This window comes from Lolium perenne, chromosome 6 (genome assembly GCF_019359855.2).
Source record: "Lolium perenne isolate Kyuss_39 chromosome 6, Kyuss_2.0, whole genome shotgun sequence".
NCBI lineage: Eukaryota > Viridiplantae > Streptophyta > Magnoliopsida > Poales > Poaceae > Lolium > Lolium perenne.
Window position 1 is genome coordinate 92,343,828 of NC_067249.2, and position 24,548 is coordinate 92,368,375.

The window sequence follows — 24,548 nt, forward strand, 5'->3', positions numbered from 1 at the left end:
GACCTTGCTTGCTTGATCTGAGTTGGCTTCAAAAAACAACAGACTATCGTCTGCAAACAGTAAATGAGAAATATCGGGGCTTTGTCTGCGCACTTTCAGCTCTGTAATTCTTCCTTCATCAATTTCTTTCTGGAGAAGTCTTGATAGGCCATCCACAACAAATAGGAACATATAGGGTGATAATGAGTCTCCCTGTCTTAATCATCTAAAGGGGGTGAATTTATTTAACAGCTCCCCATTGACTGAGTAAGAAACTGATTTAATGCAAGACATAATCCATCCAATCCATTGTTCAGCAAAATCAAGCTTTACAAGGACACTTTCCAAATAAGAACAACCAACTCTATCATAGGCTTTAGCTAAGTCTAGTTTATAAGCACAAATGTTACCTTTTTTATCATGGCTTTTTTGAAGAGACTGGATACATTCAAAAGCAATAAGTGCATTGTTAGTGATCATCCTCCCAGGAATGAAAGCGCTCTGATTTGGTGCAATTATATCCTGAAGAATCGGTCTCAGCCTGTTAACTAAACATTTGTAACCCAATTTATAAATAACATTGCATAGGCTTATTGGTCTAAAATCTCTTAGACAAACCGTGTTTTTCTTTTCTGGGATCATCACGATTACACTATCATTAATACCCTCTGGCATTCTCTTCATTCTTAAGAAGTCTTTTACTGTAGCAGTGATATCCTCTTTAAACACTCCCCAATGTCTCTGGAAAAAATCTTGCTAGAAAACCATCCCTGCCAGGCGCCTTAAGTGGGCCTATTTGGAATAAAGCATTACCTATTTCTTCATCAGAGAAGTCTGCACTTAATTTCCTGTGAAATCTGAGGAACAATATCCTCTAAAATGGCTTCAGGTTTCACACCAGGGTCCGCTATATATAGGTCTTTGAAAAACTGATTTGTCATCTCTTTCATATGTTCCATATCAAAAGTAACTAAGCCATTATCTTGTTGTAAGTTTTCTATTTTATTCTTCTTCGATCTCCAGGTTGCTTTTCTATGATTTTTTTTGTATTTCGATCACCTTCTTTTAGCCAGATTATTCTGGATCTTTGCTTCCAGTACACTTCTTCTTGTTCCAGTAACTTGTCAAGCTCCTTCTCAATATTTCTCTTGATCTCATGTTCATTATCAATGTTCCTTTGTTTTAATTTCTTTAGCTTCTTCCTTAACTTCTCTATTGTATTGTTCATTGATCCAACCATTCTTTTACTCCAGGTCTAGAGAAAATCCATTACGCCTGATAGGTTAGAGGACACTGCCCCCTGATCATGTGGTTTTGCATACTTCTCCCAAGCAATTTGTATTTCCCTCCATGTGTGATGCCTCTGCCTCCCAAACCGCGTCATACCTTCTCGGGCGAGCTGAAGTATTTCCTCCTCCCTCCTGGTACAGATGAAGTAAAATAGGACAGTGATCTGAACGAGACGAAGTAAGGTGAGTCACATGGCTTTGAGGGTAAATGTTTGTCCAGCTAGGAGTGGACACTACTGTGGTGACCCTGCATACCACTGCATGTTGTAGTATGCCAGTCGTTGATATAACATTCACGAAGTACCAATCCGTAAATATTACATCCCTCAGAGTAGTACGACAGAACATAGCTGGTCCATAACTCATTCATTTATTATTACAAACCATATATATACATCATCACGAAGTTCCTCCTGGGTCCAGAAGAGGAATCCTCCTGGATTCCAGGTGAACCCGACTTATCTTACAATACAGTAGTCTTAGCAGGTCATACATTTATTCTACTAGAGCAGTGTAGTGATAGAGGGTTCGCGCTGCTCGGTTCTCACGACTACTACTCTATCCTAGTTTTGTTCCCCTGCGGTACTGTCTCCGCCTCCGTAGACTATGAGATAGTCTACTCCTTCTACACCTCCGGAGAGGTCTAGTTCTTCATAGCAGATCCCATCTGCTCCTTCTTGGTTGTCGTTGTTCTCCTCAAGACGGTTCAGGCAATCTAAGCAGGGGATTATAAGAGGTATGAGTACGAGAGTACTCAGCAAGTTCATAATAGGAAAGAGGCGTTTAATGCACTAGCTACGGTATTAGACCAGAAAGTCTAATACCAATGCATGTTTTCATAATCATTTCTTTGAAAGGTTGCTTTTATTCAGAAGAACTATGTCCGTCAACCTTCACCGGTTTACTAGAACTTCATGAGTTCCTTTCCGGCAGCGTTCGCAGTTCCAAACCCGGAACAAGGAGTGACATGTCACGATTCATTACACTCTGCAGAGGTGTGTTGCTTTACCCATAAGAGATCTTAACCTTGGTGCCAATCGGGCAGCTTTTCCGTCCACACTTCCAATGGTGTGAGGCCCGGTATAAGGTCATAGCCAAGTTATACTCCTCCGCTACCTTGAACACTCACCCTTTGTTGCAATTCCGACCTTGGTTCATCGCCGGCCAGCGTATCCAAAGGATACCATCCGACCTCGACTACTATCAGGCACGACGGCCCGATACCTTCGCCGGCCGTTGCAACCCATCATAGACCGCATTACAGTGGGGACTTGAACGGGTTCCCCACCCTACCGCTTGTCCCTCGGGATTCAAGTGTCTACGGCAAGCGCATCCGTTGATGAACGAGAGGTGGAAGCACAACTAACTACTCCGTCCCACTCCAGATCTTATGGTTAACACGAGTTTTACGGCACAACAATCACTGGACGATATTTGTTGTTTAATCCTAGATGGATACAAACCCTTGCAATGGAACCTCCACCATATCAACACATTCCATGGTTCCATTGGCAACCACATAGTCATATTCATAGTTATGAAAATAGTATCTTTGATTTTCATGCAAGAGTGATAAGTATAGTACTTTGCAAGTAATTTGGTAAAAATACTCAAATGACATGAGCAAGCGATGAACTTGCCTGGCAACTGCGATGTAATGCAGTTGGATGCTTTGGATTGACCCTGATCCTCTGTTTCTGAAAGAAGCATCATTGTCTGATAAGGGCAATCGTTAAAGAAGCAAATATGCATGCTTTTGGTTTTTAGGGTTTGTTCCCCCCTTCCCGGTGCTTTATTATTTCATGTCGGAAGTGATTACTAATAATAATTTAGGGATACTCTGTTTAAGGAAAAATACTACCTTGGAATGTTGCCAAGGTGTTTGTAAAGTCCAAAAGAATTTTATGGACTTATTTTATCATTAAAAATATGGTGTGTTATTTTTAATGATTATTTTTAATCTTTATTCTTTGCCTTTAATTATGGTTCAATTTATTTGTCTCAAAAATTCTATTTTATATTTTATTATGATAGAGAATTTTATTCTGAGTGGTTTACATATTTTTATGTATTTATTAGAGTCATATTTTTTTTGTAAAATTCTAGGAAAATACTGGTTAAATGGTTATTTTAGAAATGACCAAAATACCCTTGGGTCCCACCTGTCAGGTGGTCCGAGCTGGTTAGGTTGGACCAGCCCGCTGGGCTCGGTCCAACCGACCCAGTCGCGCCGTAGACGCTCCTCTCCCCTAACCCTAATTCTCTCCTCGACGCTCCGGCGACTTGCGTCGCCTCCGCCGTCGCCGAATTATTCCGGCCGTCTCCGGCCAGCTCCGGTGACGTGGTTGGCTGCAGAAGGACAACCTCTCGACAGCGAACCTGATGGTCCACGTCGATCTGGCCCTCGTCGCCTCCTCCGCTCGTCCCCAACTCATCTGCCCGCACGGCCGCACGGATCCACGGCGATTCGCCGGGCGCCGGCATTCCTGGTGCTGTGGATGTACGTAGGTCATGTCAGAGCTTAGTGGGCTGTTTGGAGAGCCCGATTCATCTATGTCCATGGTGCATATGATCGTGGACTTGGCAGTGCCTTTGCCTCTGGCACCATCGCTAGAGTCTAGTCAAACTCTCGCTTTTGTGGAGCGGGAAAGTTTGGATGATGCTGCCATTGATACGTCTCCAACGTATCTATAATTTCTTATGTTCCATGCTAGTTTTATGCCAATAGATACATGTTTTATATGCACTTTATATCATATTATGGCATTTATTGGACTAACCTATTAACAAGATGCCACAGTGTCAGTTCCTGTTTTCAGCTGTTTTTGATTTCAGAAAAGTTGTTTTACAAATATTCTCGGAATTGGACGAAACAAAAGCCCACGGCCCTATTTTCCACGGAGTGTTCCAGAAGACCGAAGAAGAGTCGAGGAAGGCCAGCAGGGGGCCCACCCCATAGGGCGGCGCTGCAGTGGGGCCCCTCGCGCCGTGACGTGGGGAGGGAGCCCCCTGGCTCCCCCGACGCTGCCCTTTCGCCTATATTAAGATCCTGCCCTGAAAACCCTAGTACGGAGAGCAAAAATACCAGAAGAGTTTCGTCGCTCCGCCGCCACCAAAAACCCTAATTGCCCCCGGAGCCATCTCCATCGACTCCATCGCCATCTTCATCGCCGTTGCTGTCTCCCATGATGAGGAGGGAGTAGTTCTCCCCTGAGGCTGAGGGCTCTACCGGTAGCTATGTGGTTCATCTCTCTCTCCCATGGTGTGATCTTTATGTGATCATGAGCTTTGTAATCTAGTTTAATATGTAGATGTTACTCTACTCTAGAGGTTACTTTAATATGAACTCCGGAGTCACTCTCCACGGTGTGATGGTGACAGTGTGCGCATCGTGTGTGATTCCTTTATGATGTTGTGGAGCTTGTTTACTCCGGCTTGAGGTGTGCTTTTGCAGACCTACACAATGAATGGTGTTTGTTATCCAACAAGAGAGTGTTTGAGAGTAGCATTTATTTATTCAGTTATGTGATCATTGTTGAGAGTGTCCACTAGTGAAAGTATGATCCCTAGGCCTTGTTTCTAAGCATTGAAACACTGTTTCCAACAAGTTCTGCTACATGTTCGCTTGCTGCCATTTTTATTTCAGATTGCAATTACTACTTATAATCATCCATATTACTTGTATTTCACTATCTCTTCGCCGAACTAGTGCACCTATACATCTGACAAGTGTTTTAGGTGTGTTGGGGACACAAGAGACTTCTTGTATCTTAATTGCAGGGTTGCTTGAGAGGGATATCTTTGACCTCTACCTCCCTGAGTTCGATAAACCTTGGGTGATTCACTTAAGGGAAACTTGCTGCTGTTCTACAAACCTCTGCTCTTGGAGGCCCAACACTGTCTACAGGAATAGAAGCGTGCGTAGACATCAAGCTATTTTCTGGCGCCGTTGCCGGGAAGGTAAGGTAAAAGGTATTCACATCCTCCGACTACTAAGGTATTTCCTAGCACTGTTGCCGGTGTGTGAGTGCTCGAAGTTATTTCCTTTAGATTCTGCAATTATATATTTTTGTTTCTTGTTTTTATTTCACTAGTTAGGCTTAATGGAAAACAACAAAAAATTAGAGATCTTTATGAAATTTATATTGAATTAGGACATGATGCTTTTGAAGAGAAAATTAAAAAACCTATGGAAGTTTGTCTGCATAATAGTGGTAGTAATGTTATTAGTGTAAATTTTCTTGGACACCATTATTTTTAATGCTATGTAAAAACCCAAGCTTGGGGAAGCTAGTTTATATAAAAATAATCTTTTTTGCTCCTCAGCTTTGGATGAAGTATTTTGCCTTGATAATGCTTTGTCTCCAATATGTGGTAATTCGAATGATGCTTGTGATATTTTCAGTCCATCTACTATTGAGGATAAAATTCATTATGATTATTCTATGCCTCCAATTTATGATGATTATAATGATGGATGTGATAGTTTTACTCCCACTATTACTAATAAAATTGATTATGCTTGTGTGGAGAGTAATGATACTTTTATGCATGTGGATCATGATAAGAATGCTTTATGCGATAGCTATATTGTTGAGTTTATCAATGATACCACTGAAAATTATTATGAGAGCGGGAGACATGGTTTTATATATCTCAATAATATTAAGTCACCTCTCTTTTTGTTGAAAATTTTGAAGTTGCACTTGCTTTGTCTTTCTATGACAGTAGCTTCATGCTTCAATAATTTGTTTTCTTACAAGATTCGTTTGCATAGAAAGTGGGTTAGACTTAAATGTGTTTGGTATTTGGTTTTTGATGCTCTCTTATATTCAACTCTCATCTTTATAAGAGCATCATGAAAATTATCATGCCTAGCTAAAAGGCTTTAAAGAAAAGCGCTCTTGGGAGACAACCCATTGTTTTATTTCTGCAATTTTTGTTTTATTTTTGAGTCAAGATACTGCCTACTACTGTATCAATACCTTTGTATCTTTATTTTTTTGCATTGTTGTGCCAAGTAAAGTCTTTGATAGAAAGTTGATACTAGATTTGGATTTCTGCGCAGAAACAGATTTTTAGTTGTCACGGTTTTGAGTTTTTTTCTCTGTAGAAAAATCTAAAAATCCTAAAAAAATTCATGAGTAATCCTCAGATATGTAGGCAACTTTCATTCAACTGGAGCTTTTCTATCTGAGCATGTTAAGTGCCTCGAAAAAAATCGTCTTTACGGACTGTTCTGTTTTTGACAGATTCTGCCTTTTATTTCGCATTGCCTCTTTTACTGTGTTTGAGTGGATTTCTTTGCTCTATTAAATTTCAGTAACCTTGGGTAATGTCCAGAAGTGTTGGGAATGATTGTGTCCTTGCTGAACATGTGAATTTTTGATTATGCACTAACTCTCTAATGAGATTGCTTTGAGTTTGGTGTGAAGGAAGTTTTCAAGGATCAAGAGAGGAGGATGATATAATATGATCAAAAAGAGTGAAAAGTCTAACCTTGGGGATGCCCCCGTGGTTCATCCCTGCATATTTCGAGAAGACTCAAGCGTCTAAGCTTGGGGATGCCCAAGGCATCCCCTTCTTCATCGACAATTTATCAAGTCACCTCTAGTGAAACTATATTTTAATTCCTTCACCTCTTATGCACTTTACTTGGAGCGTCTATGTGCTTTTATTTTTGTTTTGTTATTTTCATTCTCTGAATAAATCGGATCCTAACATGCTTGTGTGGGAGAGAGACACGCTCCGCTTTTTCATTTGAACACTTGTGTTCTTCGTTTTACTTTAATATTCATGGCGAAAGCTGAAAGCCTCAGCACTTATTGTTTATGTTTATGGCGAAAGCTGAAAGCCTCAGCATTGATTGTTATTTGGTTGGAAACAGAAAATGCTTCATGTGGTAGTTGGTATACTGTCTTGAATAATTTGATGCTTGGCAATTGTTTTGAGCTCTCAAGTAGATCATGTTTAAGCTTTTGCACCATGTAGTTTAAGCCTATTAGTGGAGAACTACCGTAGAGCTGGCTGAAATTTGGTTTGCATGATTGGTCTCTCTAAGGTCTAGATATTTTCTGGTAAAAGTGTTTGAGTAACAAGGAAGACAGTGTAGAGTCTTATAATGCTTGCAATATGTTCTTATGTAAGTTTTGCTGTACCGGTTTATACTTGTGTTTGCTTCAAACAACCTTGCTAGCCAAAGCCTTGTACTGAGAGGGAATGCTTCTCGTGCATCCAAAACCTTGAGCCAAAACATATGCCATTTGTGTCCACCATAACTACCTACTATGTGGTATTTTTCTGCCATTCCAAGTAAATACTTCATGTGCTACCTTTAAACAATTCAAAACTTTATTACTCCTTATTTGTTTCAATGTTTTATAGCTCATGAGGAAGTATGTGGTGTTTTATCTTTCAATCTTGTTGGGCAGACTTTCACCAATGGACTAGTGGCATATACATCCGCTTATCCAATAATTTTGCAAAAAGAGCTGGCAACGGGGTGCCCAGCCCCAATTAATTAACTTTCATTAATAATTATCTTCATATGTTTTGCCATGATTTATCAGTAAGCAACTTAATTTTGCAATAGACACTCCTCCATGGTATGTGAAATGTTGGAAGGCACCCGAGGATTCGGTTAGCCATGGCTTGTGAAAGCAAAAGGTTGGGAGGAGTGTCATCGATAAATAAAACTAAAATACATGTGTAAACAAAAGAGAAGAGGGATGATCTACCTTGCTGGTAGAGATAACGTCCTTCATGGGAGCCGCTCTTTGAAAGTCTGTTTGACAAGGGGGTTAGAGTGCCCACTACCATTCGTTGACAACAACAAACACCTCTCAAAACTTTATTTTTATGCTCTCTCTATGATTTCAAAAACTTAAAAGGCTCTAGCACATGATTTAATCCCTGCTTCCCTCTGCGAAGGGCCTATCTTTTACTTTATGTTGAGTCAGTTTACCTACTTCCTTCTATCTTAGGAGCAAACACTTGTGTCAACTGTGTGCATTGATTCTTACATGCTTGCTTATTGCACTTATTATATTACTTTGTGTTGACAATTATCCATAAGATATGCATGTTGAAAGTTGAAGGCAATTGCTGAAACTTAAATCTTCCTTTGTGTTGCTTCAAAACCTTTTATTAAGAATCTATTGCTTTATGAGTTAACTCTTATGCAAGACTTTTTGATGCTTGTCTTGAAAGTACTATTCATGAATTTTTTTTGCTATATGATTCAGTTGTTTAGTCATTATCTTTTTGTTAGCAAACTATAGACCATTGCTTTGAGTCACTTCATTCATCTCATATGCTTTACAATAGTATTGATCAAGATTATGTTGGTAGCATGTTACTCCAGAAATTATTCTTTTTATCGTTTACCTACTCGAGGGCGAGTAGGAACTAAGCTTGGGGATGCTTGATACGTCTCCAACGTATCTATAATTTCTTATGTTCCATGCTAGTTTTATACCAATAGCTACATGTTTTATATGCACTTTATATCATATTATGGCATTTATTGGACTAACCTATTAACAAGATGCCAAAGTGCCAGTTCCTGTTTTCTGCTGTTTTTGATTTCAGAAAAGTTGTTTTACAAATATTCTCGGAATTGGACGAAACAAAAGCCCACGGCCCTATTTTCCACGGAGTGTTCCAGAAGACCGAAGAAGAGTCGAGGAAGGCCAGCAGGGGGCCCACCCCATAGGGCGGCATGGCAGTGGGGCCCCCCGCGCCGTGACGTGGGGAGGGAGCCCCCTGGCTCCCCCGACGCTGCCCTTTCGCCTATATTAAGCTCCTGCCCTGAAAACCCTAGTACGGAGAGCAAAAGTACCAGAAGAGTTCCGTAGTTCCGCCGCCACCAAAAACCCTAATTCGGGGGGAGAAGTCTCTGTTTCGGCACCCTGCCGGGACGGGGAATTGCCCCCGGAGCCATCTCCATCGACTCCATCGCCATCTTCATCGCCGTTGCTGTCTCCCATGATGAGGAGGGAGTAGTTCTCTCCCGAGGCTGAGAGCTCTACCGGTAGCTATGTGGTTCATCTCTCTCTCCCATGGTGTGATCTTTATGTGATCATGAGCTTTGTAATCTAGTTGAATATGTAGATGTTACTCTTGTCTATTATGCACTCTAGAGGTTACTTTAATATGAACTCCGGAGTCACTCTCCACGGTGTGATGGTGACAGTGTGCGCATCGTGTGTGATTCCTTTATGACGTTGTGGAGCTTGTTTACTCTGGCTTGAGGTGTGCTTTTGCAGCCCTACACAATGAATGGTGTTTGTTATCCAACAAGAGAGTGTTTGAGAGTAGCATTTATTTATTCAGCTATGTGATCATTGTTGAGAGTGTCCACTAGTGAAAGTATGATCCCTATGCCTTGTTTCTAAGCATTGAAACACCGTTTCCAACAAGTTCTGCTACATGTTCGCTTGCTGCCATTTTTATTTCAGATTGCAATTACTACTTATAATCATCCATACTACTTGTATTTCACTATCTCTTCGCCGAACTAGTGCACCTATACATCTGACAAGTGTATTGGGTGTGTTGGGGACACAAGAAACTTCTTGTATCTTAATTGCAGGGTTGCTTGAGAGGGATATCTTTGACCTCTACCTCCCCGAGTTCGATAAACCTTGGGTGATTCACTTAAGGGAAACTTGCTGCTGTTCTACAAACCTCTGCTCTTGGAGGCCCAACACTGTCTACAGGAATAGAAGCGTGCGTAGATATCAGCCATTCACTCGACTGAGTCCTTTAGGCAAGTGGTTTCGGTGGCCAACGAGGTTGTTGCATCTGGTGCTTTGGCACCTAGAGATTTCTTCGCCAAAAACTTTGCAAGGAAAAATCACTCAAGAGCAAAATCATGAAGAGTGGTGCCTCAAGAAAGGTGTCGTTGGCTTCTAGATGAATATCTCAGAGTTGTGCATCCGGTGTCTTTGTTGATGGGTCTAAATTCCTTGTTGTTGTGTTCTCAGTGGAGTGTCCAGTGTGTTGGGTGCTTTTGTTGGTGTGTTGAGGTGATCATGGAGTTTCATTCTTTGGGAGTAGTAAGTATGTGTTTATGAGTGGTCATGGAGTTCCATTCATTGGAAATAGTAAGTATGTGTTCGTCTTGTGACAGCTTGTGACATTCTCTTCTTCGTAATCTTAATTAGTGGATGAGCCATTTCTTTTACCTTGTTTCAAGAAAACATGATACGTATAATTTGGGATTTGGTCGGTATGGTTGTTTCTCTCCTCGTGTCAAGCCTTGCCCATCACCAAAGCTCAAGGGTGAGGACATTGTTGGGATCATGGCTCCGGTATTGTACGTAGGTCATGTCAGAGCTCAATGAGCTGTTTGGAGAGCCCGATTCATCCATGTCTATGGTGCATACGACTGTGGACTTGGCGATGCCATTGCCGCTGGCACCACCACTAGAGTCTAGTGAAACTCTCGCTTTTGTGGAACGGGAAAGTTTGGATGATGCTAACATTCACTCGACTGAGGTCTTTAGGCAGGTGGTTTCGGTGGCCAACGAGGTTGTTGCATCTGGTGCTTTGGCACCTGGAGATTTCTTCGCCAAAAAGCTTTGCAAGGAGAAATCACTCAAGAGCAAAATCATGAAAAGTGGTGCCTCAATAAAGGTGTCGTTGGCTCCTAGATGAATATCTCAGAGTTGGGAATCCGGTATCTTTGTTGATGGGTCTAAATTCCTTGTTGTTACGTTCTCAGTGGAGTGTCCAGTGTGTTGGGTGCTTTTGTTGTTGTGATCATGGAATTTCATTCTTTGGGAGTAGTAAGTATGTGTTTGTGAGTGGTCATGGAGTTCCATTCATTGGGAATAGTAAGCATGTGTTCGTCTTCTGGCATTCTCTTCTTCTTAATCTTATTTAGTGGATGAGGCATTTCTTTTACCCCGTTTGAAGAAAAAATGATACGTATAATTTGGGATTTGGGACACTTGTAAATATATTATTGTTCGTCCACACGATGACACAAATACACGACCACAAATCCATAAGAAACAAAGGCAATCACGGTTCTTTTACTGGCAGGAAAGGGAACCGCCACACCAAGTTCATTTCGGAATGCAATCCCATCCAATAGAAATTTCAAGTAGCTGATACACTGACAAACACATCCAATGTTTTGCGAGGGAGGTAAGAACACCATGTCGAAGAAGCCGCATTACATCATTTTCTCACATACCAACTTTAAGATGCTTACTGTACAACTTTTGCTATCAAGATGCATAGAATACTATGCCAACACATAGAATAGATATACATTGAAGCATTTTTTTACAAATCATGGAGATTTTGGCTCATGGAACTTGAACCAATGCTTACAGAAGAAATTAAGCTCTGACATGACCTACGTACACGTCACATGGTAATGGAACAATGAGTGTAAAAATCTTATGTGATGATGATGTTGAGCTTAACGACAACGATCATTCTTTTATAAATACATGTGATGTAGTTATTTTGGACTTGAACACTTCTAGCAACTCCCTTGTATATCACTGAGAAATACTTAAGCACTAGTGTAGAAGATATGCTTGATATGTCTAGTTGCCATGCTCAAATTGTTTCTTCTTCTTGTAGTTGTTTGTTGGCTAATAATATAGAGGAAATTGAACACTCTATGGAACAAGATATGTTCATAGACAAAGCTTCAAGAAGAAATTCTCTTCTTCATCTTCATCTTCATCTTGTGGTACACATATGTGCCTTATGGCTAAAGGGTCTAAGGTAACTCCTATCTTGAGTCGCTACACACCTCAAAGTGAGAATGAAGAAGAGGATGATAATGATGCTTCCTTGCTTGAGATGAGTAAGATGTATTATTCTCTTTGTGGAAACAATATTACTCGTGCTAAAAATGATGAACTCATTGATATCATTAATGAGCTCAATGAAGTCAATGAGGAAGTGGAATCTCTTGTCAATGAGAGTAATTTGGGTTTCGATCTCCTCGAGAAAGAGCTACATGATGAGAAGCACACAAATGCAAATGCTAATAACTCTATTTATTTTGAAGCATCCATCCTAATAAGAATGCCGAGCTTAAAGAGTACCCATGTTTCCCACCCCTATCTATTGGTGGCGAGCCTAATGTTTCCCCTTTCCACCGCCTCCTCCTTTGGTGGTGGAGGGGAGATAAGCATCGACGTTTCATTTCAGTTGTTAGGGGTTCTAACGATCTTGCTTTGGTGTTACGACTGAGACTTAGGCGGATAAGTTCCCTTCCCATTTCGGCCTCGTCGAATAGTGTAGTGGTGTAGATTCCTATCATCCCTCCAGGAGCATCGACTAGGTGTATCGAGCGCTTCATGACAATCACCCTTTGGAACAATGATCTTGGTGACTTCCCGTCTATTTCCAAGGCTAGCTACGATAGTAAAACAAATGTAAAGGTGCACCCATCGACTTGTTATGGAGGAAGAAGATTAGATTTTCCGCAAGAACCTTGTTTATGTCTTTAGGAGTTTTATGCAAATGCTGTGGCTTTTGAAGAAGATCCTCATCTTCCGCTCTTCTGCAAAATTTCGGAGGCGCAAAACAGAAGGACATAAATTAAAGCAAGAATATAACACTAATAAATGCATAAAATATTTCGGATTCAAAAAAACTCGAAGAGACCAAAGCCTCCATTGCCAATAGCTTCTTCTCCCCCCCCACCTCCACCTCCACCTCCTCCTCCTCACCCTCCTCGATCCCAAATCCCCAAAAGACTTCGCCTTTTCTCCTCTCGTGTCCTCCTGGAATCCGAATTTCCTTAATCTCTGCGCTCCCGTCGCAAATTTGGCTTCTTGGGTTTGATCCCCCGACTTGCTCCATTGTTCTTACCTCCCGCTTTGCGCTGCTCCTTGAGTCTGGAGGAGTCGGAGAGCTCCCGCTGTTCTGGATTTCCTGATCCAATTCCTGTGAGCTCGCGCCGCGAGATTCGGTTCTGAGCCTCCACGTGGTGGTCTCGGTCTGGGATTGCAAAGCCCGCCTTCGGGATTTTGCTATCGGTGACCTAATTCGGCGGCCATTCTGGTTTGGTGATGGAGCAGGAGAGGCAGCAGCAGCAGCCGCCGCCGCAACATCAGCTCACGCCGGTTGTTCCAGCTGATTTGAAGGCGCCGGCGGTGGCGCCGCCGCCGCAGCAGAAACCAGCGGCGACGGCAACGGCGATGCCAGTGCCGGTGCCGAGGCCGTGGCCGGTGGTCTTCACCCCGAAGTGAGCAAGCTCCTCAGCTTGAGGATTTAATTCCGTTTATTGGTCTATTTGCATGTGCTTTTGCTCTTTTCGTCCGGTGAAGGATAGAGTTCAGTTTGCGTGTTCAAAATTTGTTGCTTGTGGTTTATTCTATTTAAATAAGTTGGTGGTATTTCAGTCTAGCTCTTGTACTGAAATTCGAAAGCAATGATAAATATCCCTTCGATAGTTTGGTTTCCTCATAGTCATGTGTAGCATCATTCTTGTCATTGATTTTGCAAGAATGTCTAAGCTGAGAAGAGAGTATTTGAACTTGTATTGAGTTTGAGGAGCTCTGGCATGGACTGTTGAGAATGATGTGCCAGTCCATACATATGCACATGCACATAAGCACATTAGTGATATGAAAGGAAGCGCGGTTGATTTAGTTGTAGGTTCTTGTGCTTTGCACTTAGTGAGCATTGATGTTAGCATTTGATAAAGGTGAACCTTTGGAATTTGGATATGTTGTTGGAAATGTGTGTTAATTGTTCTGAGGTCAAATTTGCAGTGTATTATTTCGTATGACCGTGTTAATTCTGTTGGTTGCTATTTCGCAAAACAGAAGCACATAAAAGGAAAATGTGTCTGGAGTCTTAACTGAGCTAACACATCAAATCATAATTGGAAAAGAATCTCCCGGTAAGAGATAGAATCAAGAATCATGCTCTACAAAACCATGGCACTCGTAGTTCCCTTTTCTTCGTGATCAGATTCTTGTTTTAAACAATTTGCTCCGTCCACCGTTCATTTTCTTTTTGAAACTATATTGCGAGGAAATATAAATTTTTGGTCGGCTGGTTGTTTGAAAGTTTTTTCCCCTGGAATTGTTGTTGTCACTTCAAAAACCAAAACATAATCCCAATCTTGTCCAAAATAAGTTAATATTGCTAATTTATATGTATAACAAAATAGAAACTTTGTTGCTCGTATTATGATTCTTCTGCTTTCGAAATCAGTAGTGCATGCTTGCCAAATGTTTGTTTTTCTAACAAAGTGTGCTTGTTTTCCCAGGAACCCTGCTGCGGAAGTAAAAAATGTTACTCCAAAGAAAAGGAAGCACTGTAACTGTAAAAATTCACGATGTTTGAAGCTGTGAGTGTTATATTTTCTGCACATGCACTATTTTGTTAATGGCACAGAGCAAATATACTATTTAAGAAAACAGAATAATGGATATCCTTTCATCTTATTTGCTAAAAAGAGCGGGCCCACCGTCAGTCATTAACAAGATCTGCTCTCAGTTAAATGTTTAGTACTATATTTGTAGTATTGAAAAGAGCCAAAATGGGATGGGAAATAGGTGAATTCGATTTCCCTCTGTTACCCCTTCATTAACCTCTTCATTAACGGTAAATGACTAGATATATCATGTTTACCTATGTTATGAATGCACAGATAAGAATTTACATTAGGTTCATAGGTGATGAGTAGATGACTGTTGCGAAGTATTTTATCGTATTATTTTTTCCATTTGCACTTTCAGTTTTTGTGTACTTACACAATATTCTGATTATAGTTGTCCCACTTACATTCCATTGATTATGTCAAGTAATCTTTCTAATATATGTAAAACAGGTTGTGCTTTCAAGTTTGTTGTGTTTGTAATCAGTTGATCATTTTATTTGTGAACACATGAATGGTGAATCATTTTATCATGCTTATAGAAGGTAAAACTCACTGATTGTTTATTGGTTAGGTACTGCGAGTGTTTTGCAGCACGTGTAAATTGTGATGGCTGTAACTGTTCAAATTGCGGAAACACCACCGAGAATGAAAAAGTCAGGAACAGAGCTATTGAAGCGACTCTCCTCCGTAACCCACTTGCTTTTCAGCCTAAGATTGAGAATGGCCCAAATACAATCAGTGCTCGAAAGGTACTTCCTCTAATAGATTTTCTTAATAAATGCTGGCTGAACTACATGTTATGTTTGCCAGTAAATAACCTTCAGTCAGAGTTATTCTTTCTTTTTATTTTTCAGCATGCAGATTGATAAGTTTTGCTGGCGAAAAAAAAACTGCTATCTATAAATGGGAACATAAATATAATCCCAAAACATTCACCAAATCTGAAATGTAGGTTATTTAGACGACACACTTATTTGCAACTTCGTTTCCTCTGAAGTTGAATTACCCTTTACCCACATTAATTATTACGGCGACTGAAAACATGATAGCTCTGTTAGATCGTGTCCTTTGACACCAAGATGCAATCATATCCACCTCAATTTTCACACTTTTGGCTTATACATACGATGAGTGCTTTAGTCCGTCCGCAAGATATGTTTCTGAATACCACCATACAATTACGGGTATGTTTGGTTTGTTGCCAACGCTAGCCTTGCCAAAAAGTTGGCTGCCTATTGTATTTGGTCTATGTTTGGTTTAGTTCCAGAATTTTGGTTGCCAATGGGTGTCCCACTATCTCTCTCACATTTTTTTTGCCAAAGAATTGGCCAAATGTGGGTGGAGGATTCCTTAGCCAAAAAACTGGCAAGCCAATGCTTGCCAACACTTGGTAGGGCTAGATAGGGCACCAAACATACCCTACAACCTTTCTTTGCCCAATGGGTACAAAATATCCATTCTACTGCGCCTGGCGTATTGTTACGTGTCCTCAAGTCAGGTTTCCTCTGATCAATTAATCTGTTGTGAATATTTGATACATTCTATTGTGCTTAAAGCTCAGGTATCTATATCTGATTGCCTAACAGAATGAGACAGTCCGCATGTAGTTTTTATGTCTGCATTTGCCTTTTTCTTACTTGCTATTGCTTACAATGATACAATCTGCCTGAAAAAAGGCATTTATGTTCTTGCCCTTCAACTGAATTTATGCTTTTATGCAGCCACCGTGTTACTCCGCTTAATTGAAAGTAAAGTCTCTATTTCATTTATACTGTATGATTCTGTAGCCTTGTCACATGCTCCGTTGGGCACGACCCTCTTATGGGAGGGCCGCTGGGCCAGGGAACCCATCATCTCCAGATTCCCGATGTTGCACTCCTTTGCGCTGAACCAATCTCCAGATATTATGCCTCAACTCTTAAGCTTGTTCAAGCTCCAGTGCCCATCACAAGCATTTAAAAATCTAAAATCCTTTCCATTGTTTCTCCTGAATGACAGCTCCAGAGACATGCTCCAAAGGTGTGACATCCTTGTCACTGAAGATTCAGATAGTGTGCTTTGTAATTCTGAGTTTCTCAACCTAGATATCACCTTTTCTGGCGTTACCCCTTCAGCATATCATGTTGGAATGTCACTGGCTTACCTTTGGACGCTAGCACACATACACTCATCATCTCCTTTGCATAGCCAAGGCCTGCTTCTTCATTGAAGTCTTCATCGCTGTGCCCTGGAGCATCTGGAACCAGAGAAGTGCCTTATTTTTTGACAATATAAATCCTAGAATATACTCTCTGTCTTTTCCTTTAGGATGAATGGGAATCTGCAGCCCCTCTTAATGACTGGTTTGAGTCCTCACTTCAGTAGCGCTGGTTTCCCCTACCTTCCTCCATCTTGTACATCTTTCTTGAACTAGTATTTATTTTCTCTCTCTTTTTTTAATAAAATTTACTGTTGGGGCCTCCCCTGCAGTTTTCAGTTAAAAAATGATTTACACTCTATATTAGTAAAGATCTTTTAGAATATTATGAGATGAAACTACTTCTTATGACATCTAGTAACAATATTTGGACATGGCACATCCAAACTGTCTTGTGCATTATTGGCAGTCCAAGTTTTACAACTTTCTCTACACTATATGAAGTGAAATCCAAGAAAGAACAGAGTGAGCACTTCAGTATTCTCTTGTACTGATCAATGAAAGAAATAAAGTGATATGGGTGTTGTTCTTTTTTCCAAGTCTCCAGGTTTCAGCTAGGATGTATTTGGCAATCCACTTTATTTCTTCCTTTTATGTTGGTCTGATTCTTTTTTATGTTTTAGCGCGCAGTCTTTTCCCTGAATGTTTTTCTTTAAAATGATCCTAGCCTCAATTTGTAAGTATTAGTTTGTTTCTTTTTTCTTAAATGAGTAAATTTTCTTGTGCTTCAGTTCCGCATATCTGAACAGTCTTACTTTGGCTATCAGGATAATTCTGGAGCAGTACCTGTTCGACCAAAGCACAATAAAGGCTGTCATTGCAAGAAGTCAGGATGCCTAAAGAAGTACTGTGAGTGCTTTCAAGCAAATATCCTTTGCTCCAAGAACTGTAGATGTATGGATTGTAAAAACTTTGAAGGAAATGAAGAGCGCCGAGCTTTAGTTCAAGGGGATAATGCATCTGATAGAAATAACATTCTACAAGTAACTAACACAGCTGTGAATGGTGCCATTGGATCCTCAGAATACCAATGTTCTCCAGGGCATAGAAAAATATCTCCAGAAGATTCACTCTCCGAAGCGCAATTTCAACAGGTATGCTCCAAATGGGATGACCAGCACGGCAGCACCCAGTAGGAATTTGACTGGATAGTAAATTTCAAGCGATTTTATTGAGTATTGAGTTCACTAATAATTCCTTCTCTTTTCATTGGCACTATTGTTCTTTTGATTGTTGCGGGAACACATCATCTGTTTCGTTTTTTAGAAACACCAAGTACAATGTAGACGCGCACACACACCACCACACTCACACAACGCATATTTTGAAGACACTTCCATTGCTGCGAGTTCTACTACTGTTGTCTAACTCAAAACTTGCATTGCTGTTTTTGTGTGCTAGGTGAATCTTTCAGGCGTTTCGCAACTTACACCTTCTTGCACAGGATTTGGAGGGCATAACAGTGGTTATTCCCAAAGTAATTCATCTACTATGATTTATAGGTAATTGAACTCTATTAGTTTTAAATTAAATAACCCAGTTCACAAAATTGTTCCAATGTGCAACTAAATGATGTAGGTAGCTCTATTGCCTAAAAGAAGCCAAGACCAAATAATAATGCTCTAGAATGCATGTAATCCAATGTAGTACGGCATTAGCTTCCTGTAACTAGTGCACTCTACATGGCTCATCCCACATAATTTTATATTTGACAGTCCTTTCTTACGTCTAGATGCAAAGTAAAGAATATATTATTTACTTAAAACACAATTATAATTTTTTTTCTCGAACACACGCCTAGACGTGTGTCTTTGTATATTAGAAGAAGACCGTCAAGATGAGAAAGTTACACAATTATAATATTATTATCAAACAATTTAACCATGATACAATTCTCCATGTTTACATTTATCATCTTTTGATGAAATACACTTATGTTCTCAGGTCTCCACTAGCAAACACTATCAATCTTGCTGATGTCAATGATCTAATCAAGCATGTGGTGACTGCATGCACAAATGCAGCAGAAGTATTCCCAACAATAGCTGGTAATGGTTTTATCTTTCTCTTACAGCCAAATTATTCAAAAGAACCCAGCTTCTGAAAACACATTAGTGCTGTGTCAAGCAGTACTCTCGTAGTATGCATAGGCAATAAAACATGAGATGGCACTTAGATATCACTGTGCCAGTTGGAAAAAAAGAAAAGAAATAATGCCAGTTGTTCATATTTGTAAATTGCCAGCATCGAAAGATAGTTTGCAGTTTTCTAATTGTCTTGGCTTTCCCACTACATTTTTGCTTCTGCATCCTTACCTTGATATGGATACAGGGCAGGCACCAATTTGACCAAAGAATAACAAGTCATAAAGAAAAGGGGCACATGCAGATGTTTGTGTAGCATAAATGTTTTATAAAATAGAATAAAGTTAAGCCGTGTCAGCACTAGAGCTAAAACAAAAATATATTCCCTGATGTCTAGTTCTCGTTTTCAATTAGCATCATATAACTATTTGGGATCAAAGTGGTATGTAGTATAACCATGTGCGAGTAGACATGGCTGACATGAGCACACCTCCTAAGTTTGCATGGGGCTGTCACTCCAGAGTTTTTTTTTACCGGGTAGGTCCTGCACCCAGCAGCCAAATAATCTTGCCCTTCCACAGTCCACACACACCAATCCAGTGTTGGCAAATGAATAGACTGTAAAGTTAGGAAATTTTTGTTTTGCTAAAAACATATAATTACAGCAATGCATACCAACATACAACTTACACGGTTACACCCCAACTAGAAGTTGTGCACAGTCTACAGTGTAGATGAATGTTTAACTCTGGTTTATTTGCTCATGTCCACAGACAATAAAGTGGACGAGAAGGAAGTGGGGAAGGACTTCCGCACAAGTAATGGCTTACCAGATGGTAAGAGCGAGATGCAAAACTCGAAGGAAGTCTCTCCAGTGGATAGCCACAGCAAAGCCTGTACTGATCAGCAGAATGGCAATGAATTCAAGTCCCATTTCTCTGATGATTCTAGAGATTCTGGGCCTGCATCTCCAGGAACGCAAGCACTAATGTGTGATGAGCAGGATACCACATTTGGAAATGATACTTATAGAAGTTCATTTATGGAAACTTCGTGTGATCAGGATATTTCGGAGATAAATGCTGTCCAAGAAAGCATAATTTTGACAGGGTTTCGAGACTATCTCCGTGTGCTTATCACGCGTGGAAAGATAAATGGTGAGTAGAACTTATATGAATTTGTCACATTCTGTTTGTTAGTTATATGTGGATGCATTTTAACTTATATGTCATGGGCATGCAAGTGATGCTTGGTCACATTCTGTTTGTTAGTTATATGTGGATGCATTTTAACTTATATGTCATGGGCATGCAAGTGATGCTTGGTCAGCAAATAAACCTGACAACCTAACATTTCTGCTAATGTCACAGAAGCTAAATTCTCATCGGAGGCAGCCATGGAACTCGATGTCCGGAGGCATCACGGAGCAACACCTGTTCAGCCCCCTGTAATAAAGGCCGAAGAAAATGGCCCTAGGAACATTCAACTGCCCGTACCAGATGACGAGCCGAAAGGAGAGAGCGCAAGCTAAGACTGGAGTACAAACTTTAGCTGTTGGCCGCCATGTTTTAGATAGATGATCACCTCTGTGCATAGATGGATAAAGAGATAGATAGTAATAGTCCCTGTCGCCGTTTTCGGTGACCGGTGTTGTAACAGCAATCATTCATGAGGTGTACCCAGTGACGATTCTTCCGCTACTCACGCGGTTCATAGTTTTATCAACTGTATGCTGTGCTGTCTTGAGTAGCCTGTCTGTCTCGGATGTTGTAAAAATGCTGATGCTCATTTGTTCTAGTATCCGTAATAATCTTGAGAATTTGTATTGTGGTCTGTGTGCATATTTTTGGTTATTTGAAAACATTAACTGTACTGTTAGATGTGGGTATATATTATCTGGGTTTGGCTTACATTTGGTACCTAAGTACAGAAATGATTTGAATACAACAATGTTGTGTTTAAAGTGATGCGAACGCACACATGTGTTATGAATGAGGATCTGATTTGCCTTTTATTTGGCCCTTCAAACTAACCCGAAAAGATCATAAATGAATAAAAACGAAACTGAAGATGTGAGCATTTACTTATCTCCTAGTTCACCATTGTAATTTATGTTGAACAAGTTAAACTATACTTGCATGTTACAATAACCATGGTGTGTTTTTGGCCATCCAAGAGCAGCAAACAGATATAAAATCAGCATGCCATATATCGTATCCACCAACAACCCTTGGCCACAAATCCCAGAGCAACATCGAGACAGCTCTTTCTATTGTTTTTTTTTATTTTTATAAAGGACGCTTTATTAATCAAATGTAGCATCACAACGATACACACACTGCTATAGATGCGGGAATTACCTTCAACTTAATACTAATATATTTTAACCTTTACTGAAAAATGACGGGTGAGTTACTTAAATAGACAGTAACGGATAGATCATGAATCGCGACGAATTCTACTCTCTATATAGATCTCCCTTGATGACAACTCAATGTTTCTTCGGGAGCTAATCATTACAGGGTGATGCCTGATGGACGCCGTCGATGGTGCAGTGTAAGATGACCCGTACGATTCAAGAAACGCAGGGAACGACATCCTTTCGTAGATAGGGGATACGCACGCCAACATGGAAAATAATCCAAAAGGTAGCCGTCAGAAAAAAAAAATCCTCCCTGAAAGTGAGAACTTGAAGCAAACTTTAATTGGAAACCACAAAACGCCATCCATTTCTTCAGAAAGTGTCAAGCAAATACTGCATCTCTAGCTAGATGATCTCCGTCAAGCAAAGATCGGTAGTTAACTAGTGATGTAAATATAGACCATACGGGTCTGCGGCTACATATAATCATCGGATTCGCCCGCAAGCCATGGTACGGCTGCACATGTGCACGCTAGACGCTACCGGCCGGCTAAAGTCATTCCCGATGACCTTTGCTGAATCCCCTCCCTCCTGCAACGGATTGATCACAAGTAGTAAAGCTATATACGCAAACACACGCATACAGAATCATCACATAAGATCACCACACAGCCAGTGATCATAATTGCAAGACCACACAGTTTCCAGACTGAAAGAAGGAATTCACCTACATACAGCTTAAGTTCGTGAGATCTGCAGGGGCATCGTCCATCGTCAGATATAGATATGGCGCCAGCTCCAGCTATCGCGGTGGCGTTGCTCGCTCTCGCCTGCTGTTGGTTGGCAGTAACCGCCGCGGACACAGCACCGATCAAGTGGCAGAGGGCCAACGCGACGTTCTACGGCGGCGCTGACGCTTCGGGCACCATGGGTAACCAACTAGCTCACCCTTCATATATACACAAATTCAATTCTACTGAGACATCCCGTTCTTACGCTAAAAGCACACGCGAAACGCAGGCGGAGCGTGCGGGTACGACAACCTCTACACGGCGGGGTACGGAACACGGACGGCGGCGCTGAGCACGGTGCTGTTCGACGACGGCGCCTCGTGTGGGCAGTGCTACAAGATCGCGTGCGACCGCAAGCGGGCGGACCCAGCCTTCTGCAAACCCGGAGTCACGGTGACGATCACAGCCACAAACCTATGCCCACCTAACGACGCGCTCCCTAACGATAACGGCGGATGGTGCAACCTGCCGAGGCCGCACTTTGACATGGCGCAGCCGGCCTGGGAGAAGATTGGCGTCTATAAGGGTGGCATCATCCCCGTCATGTACCAGAGGTACCTACACATGGCTTCAGTTGTTTTTCGTCACTTTCTCAAAGAGTACACACAATAATAATACTGTATAATTGGACAGGGTTCCATGTGTGAGGAAGGGCGGGGTGCGGTTCAGGATGGTTGGTCACGATTACTTCAACGTAGTCATTGTGATGAACGTCGCGGGCGCTGGTTCCATCAAGTCCATGGATATCAAAAGCTCCGATTCAAACGACTGGTTGTCCATGTCTCGTAACTGGGGCGCAAACTGGCAGTCTGGAAGCTACCTTACTGGGAAAATGCTCTCGTTCAGAATTACTATCACGGATGGGCAGACGATCGAGTTCAACAATGTTGTGACGGGCGGATGGAAGTTTGGACAGACATTCGCGAGCAAATTGCAGTTCAAGTGATCACTCTCAGTAGATTAATTTAGGATGCGATTGTTTCTGAGACACCATCTGAAATGATTGGAATTATTTTATTGGTGTGTGGTGCTTACTAAAATTTATTAATTAAGCCCACCTGTGTATATAAATGTATATGTTGGTTGGTTAGGGCAACATCACACATTTGGTGTGCCTGTTTAACCCGCTGTAAATTTGTGTATTATTGACTTGTATGATGTATATAAAATGAGACCAATGCCACCAAGTTACCTCCAATTTTTATGGCAAACGTTCGTGAGGAAATTGCAGTTTAAGTGATTACTCTCAAACGACCAATTTAAGATGGAAATGACTGAACATAATTTGTTGGTGGGTGGTGCTTGATAGGTTTATTAATTAAGCACCATTTGTGTATATACATATATATGTTGATCGGGTAGGGCGTTATGAACATCACACAATTGCTCGTGTTTAATTGGCTGTATATATGTGTTTTATTAACTTCTATGATGTATACAAAAGGAGACCGATACCACCCAGTTGCCTTCAATTTTTTACTTCATATACATACTTGTGTGTAGTTTGACAATGTACCAGAAGGATCAAAGAGAGAAGCTCTTCCATATGACCTAGTTGACTAGGGTTTATGACCTAGGCCACTATTTTTTTGTTTGTTTCTGATCCTGTTTCAAACCTGTGAAGGTTAGGGATCTGATTGGTTTAAGATCGCAGAAGGGATCGAGGTTTCTGCCACCGGTTCTCTGGTCCTAGGTTTTGTTTTTGTCTAGGGTTCATGTGCAAGCTAGATTCGACCGCGAGCTAGATGGCTTTGAAGGCAGCATCGAAGGTGAACAACGATAACGAGGCGGGTGGTTCTGGGAGTAAAAAGGAGAAAACGATGGCTGACATGCTACATAGGCTATGTTTGGGGAAGATGAGTTGCACGATCTTGCTTTCAAGGAAGAACGGGGGGTTCCATAGGAACGAGTGAAGTGGTTAGCATCGACTCGCGTTCATGCATCGAACTACTTGATACGTCCCCGACGTATCCATAATTTCTGTCGTTCCATGCTTGTTTTATGACAATACTTACATGTTTTGCTTGCACTTTATGATGATTTCATGCATTTTCCGGAACTAACCTATTAACGAGATGCCACAGTGCCAGTTCCTGTTTTCTGCTGTTTTTGGTTCCAGAAAGGCTGTTCGGGCAATATTCTCGGAATTGGACGAAATCAACGCCAAACCTCCTATTTTTCCCGGAAGGCTCCAGAACACCGAAGAAGAGTCGGAGAGGGGCCAGGGGGCCACCACACCACATGGCGGCGCGGGCCAGACCCTGGCCGCGCCGCCCTATGGTGTCGTCGCCCCTTCGACCCTCCTGTGCCGCCTCTTCGCCTATATAAAGCCCCTGGATCGAAAACCCTGAGACGTTCGACGAAAACCACAGAAACCTTCCAGAGCCGCCGCCATCGCGAGGCCAAGATCTGGGGGACAGGAGTCTCTGTTCCGGCACGCTGCCGGAACGGGGAAGTGCCCCCGGAAGGCTTCTCCA

At 41.4% G+C, this 24,548-nt stretch overlaps 2 protein-coding genes across 2 annotated transcripts; both read left to right on the top strand.

Annotated features, from left to right (window-relative positions):
* Positions 1-12,892: 12,892 nt before the first annotated feature.
* LOC127295723 (protein tesmin/TSO1-like CXC 5) lies at positions 12,893-20,743 on the top strand. The gene is made up of 8 exons (XM_051325710.2): positions 12,893-13,491; positions 14,524-14,604; positions 15,209-15,386; positions 17,602-17,928; positions 18,236-18,336; positions 18,779-18,882; positions 19,692-20,075; positions 20,289-20,743. The coding sequence occupies exons 1-8, from the start codon at positions 13,316-13,318 to the stop codon at positions 20,447-20,449; spliced, it is 1,512 nt and encodes a 503-aa protein (XP_051181670.1). The 5' UTR covers positions 12,893-13,315; the 3' UTR covers positions 20,450-20,743.
* A 1,208-nt stretch (positions 20,744-21,951) lies between these two features.
* On the top strand, positions 21,952-23,241 carry LOC127295722 (expansin-A24). Its single transcript, XM_051325709.2, has 3 exons — positions 21,952-22,211; positions 22,301-22,625; positions 22,705-23,241. The coding sequence occupies exons 1-3, from the start codon at positions 22,067-22,069 to the stop codon at positions 23,015-23,017; spliced, it is 783 nt and encodes a 260-aa protein (XP_051181669.1). The 5' UTR covers positions 21,952-22,066; the 3' UTR covers positions 23,018-23,241.
* Positions 23,242-24,548: the final 1,307 nt, after the last annotated feature.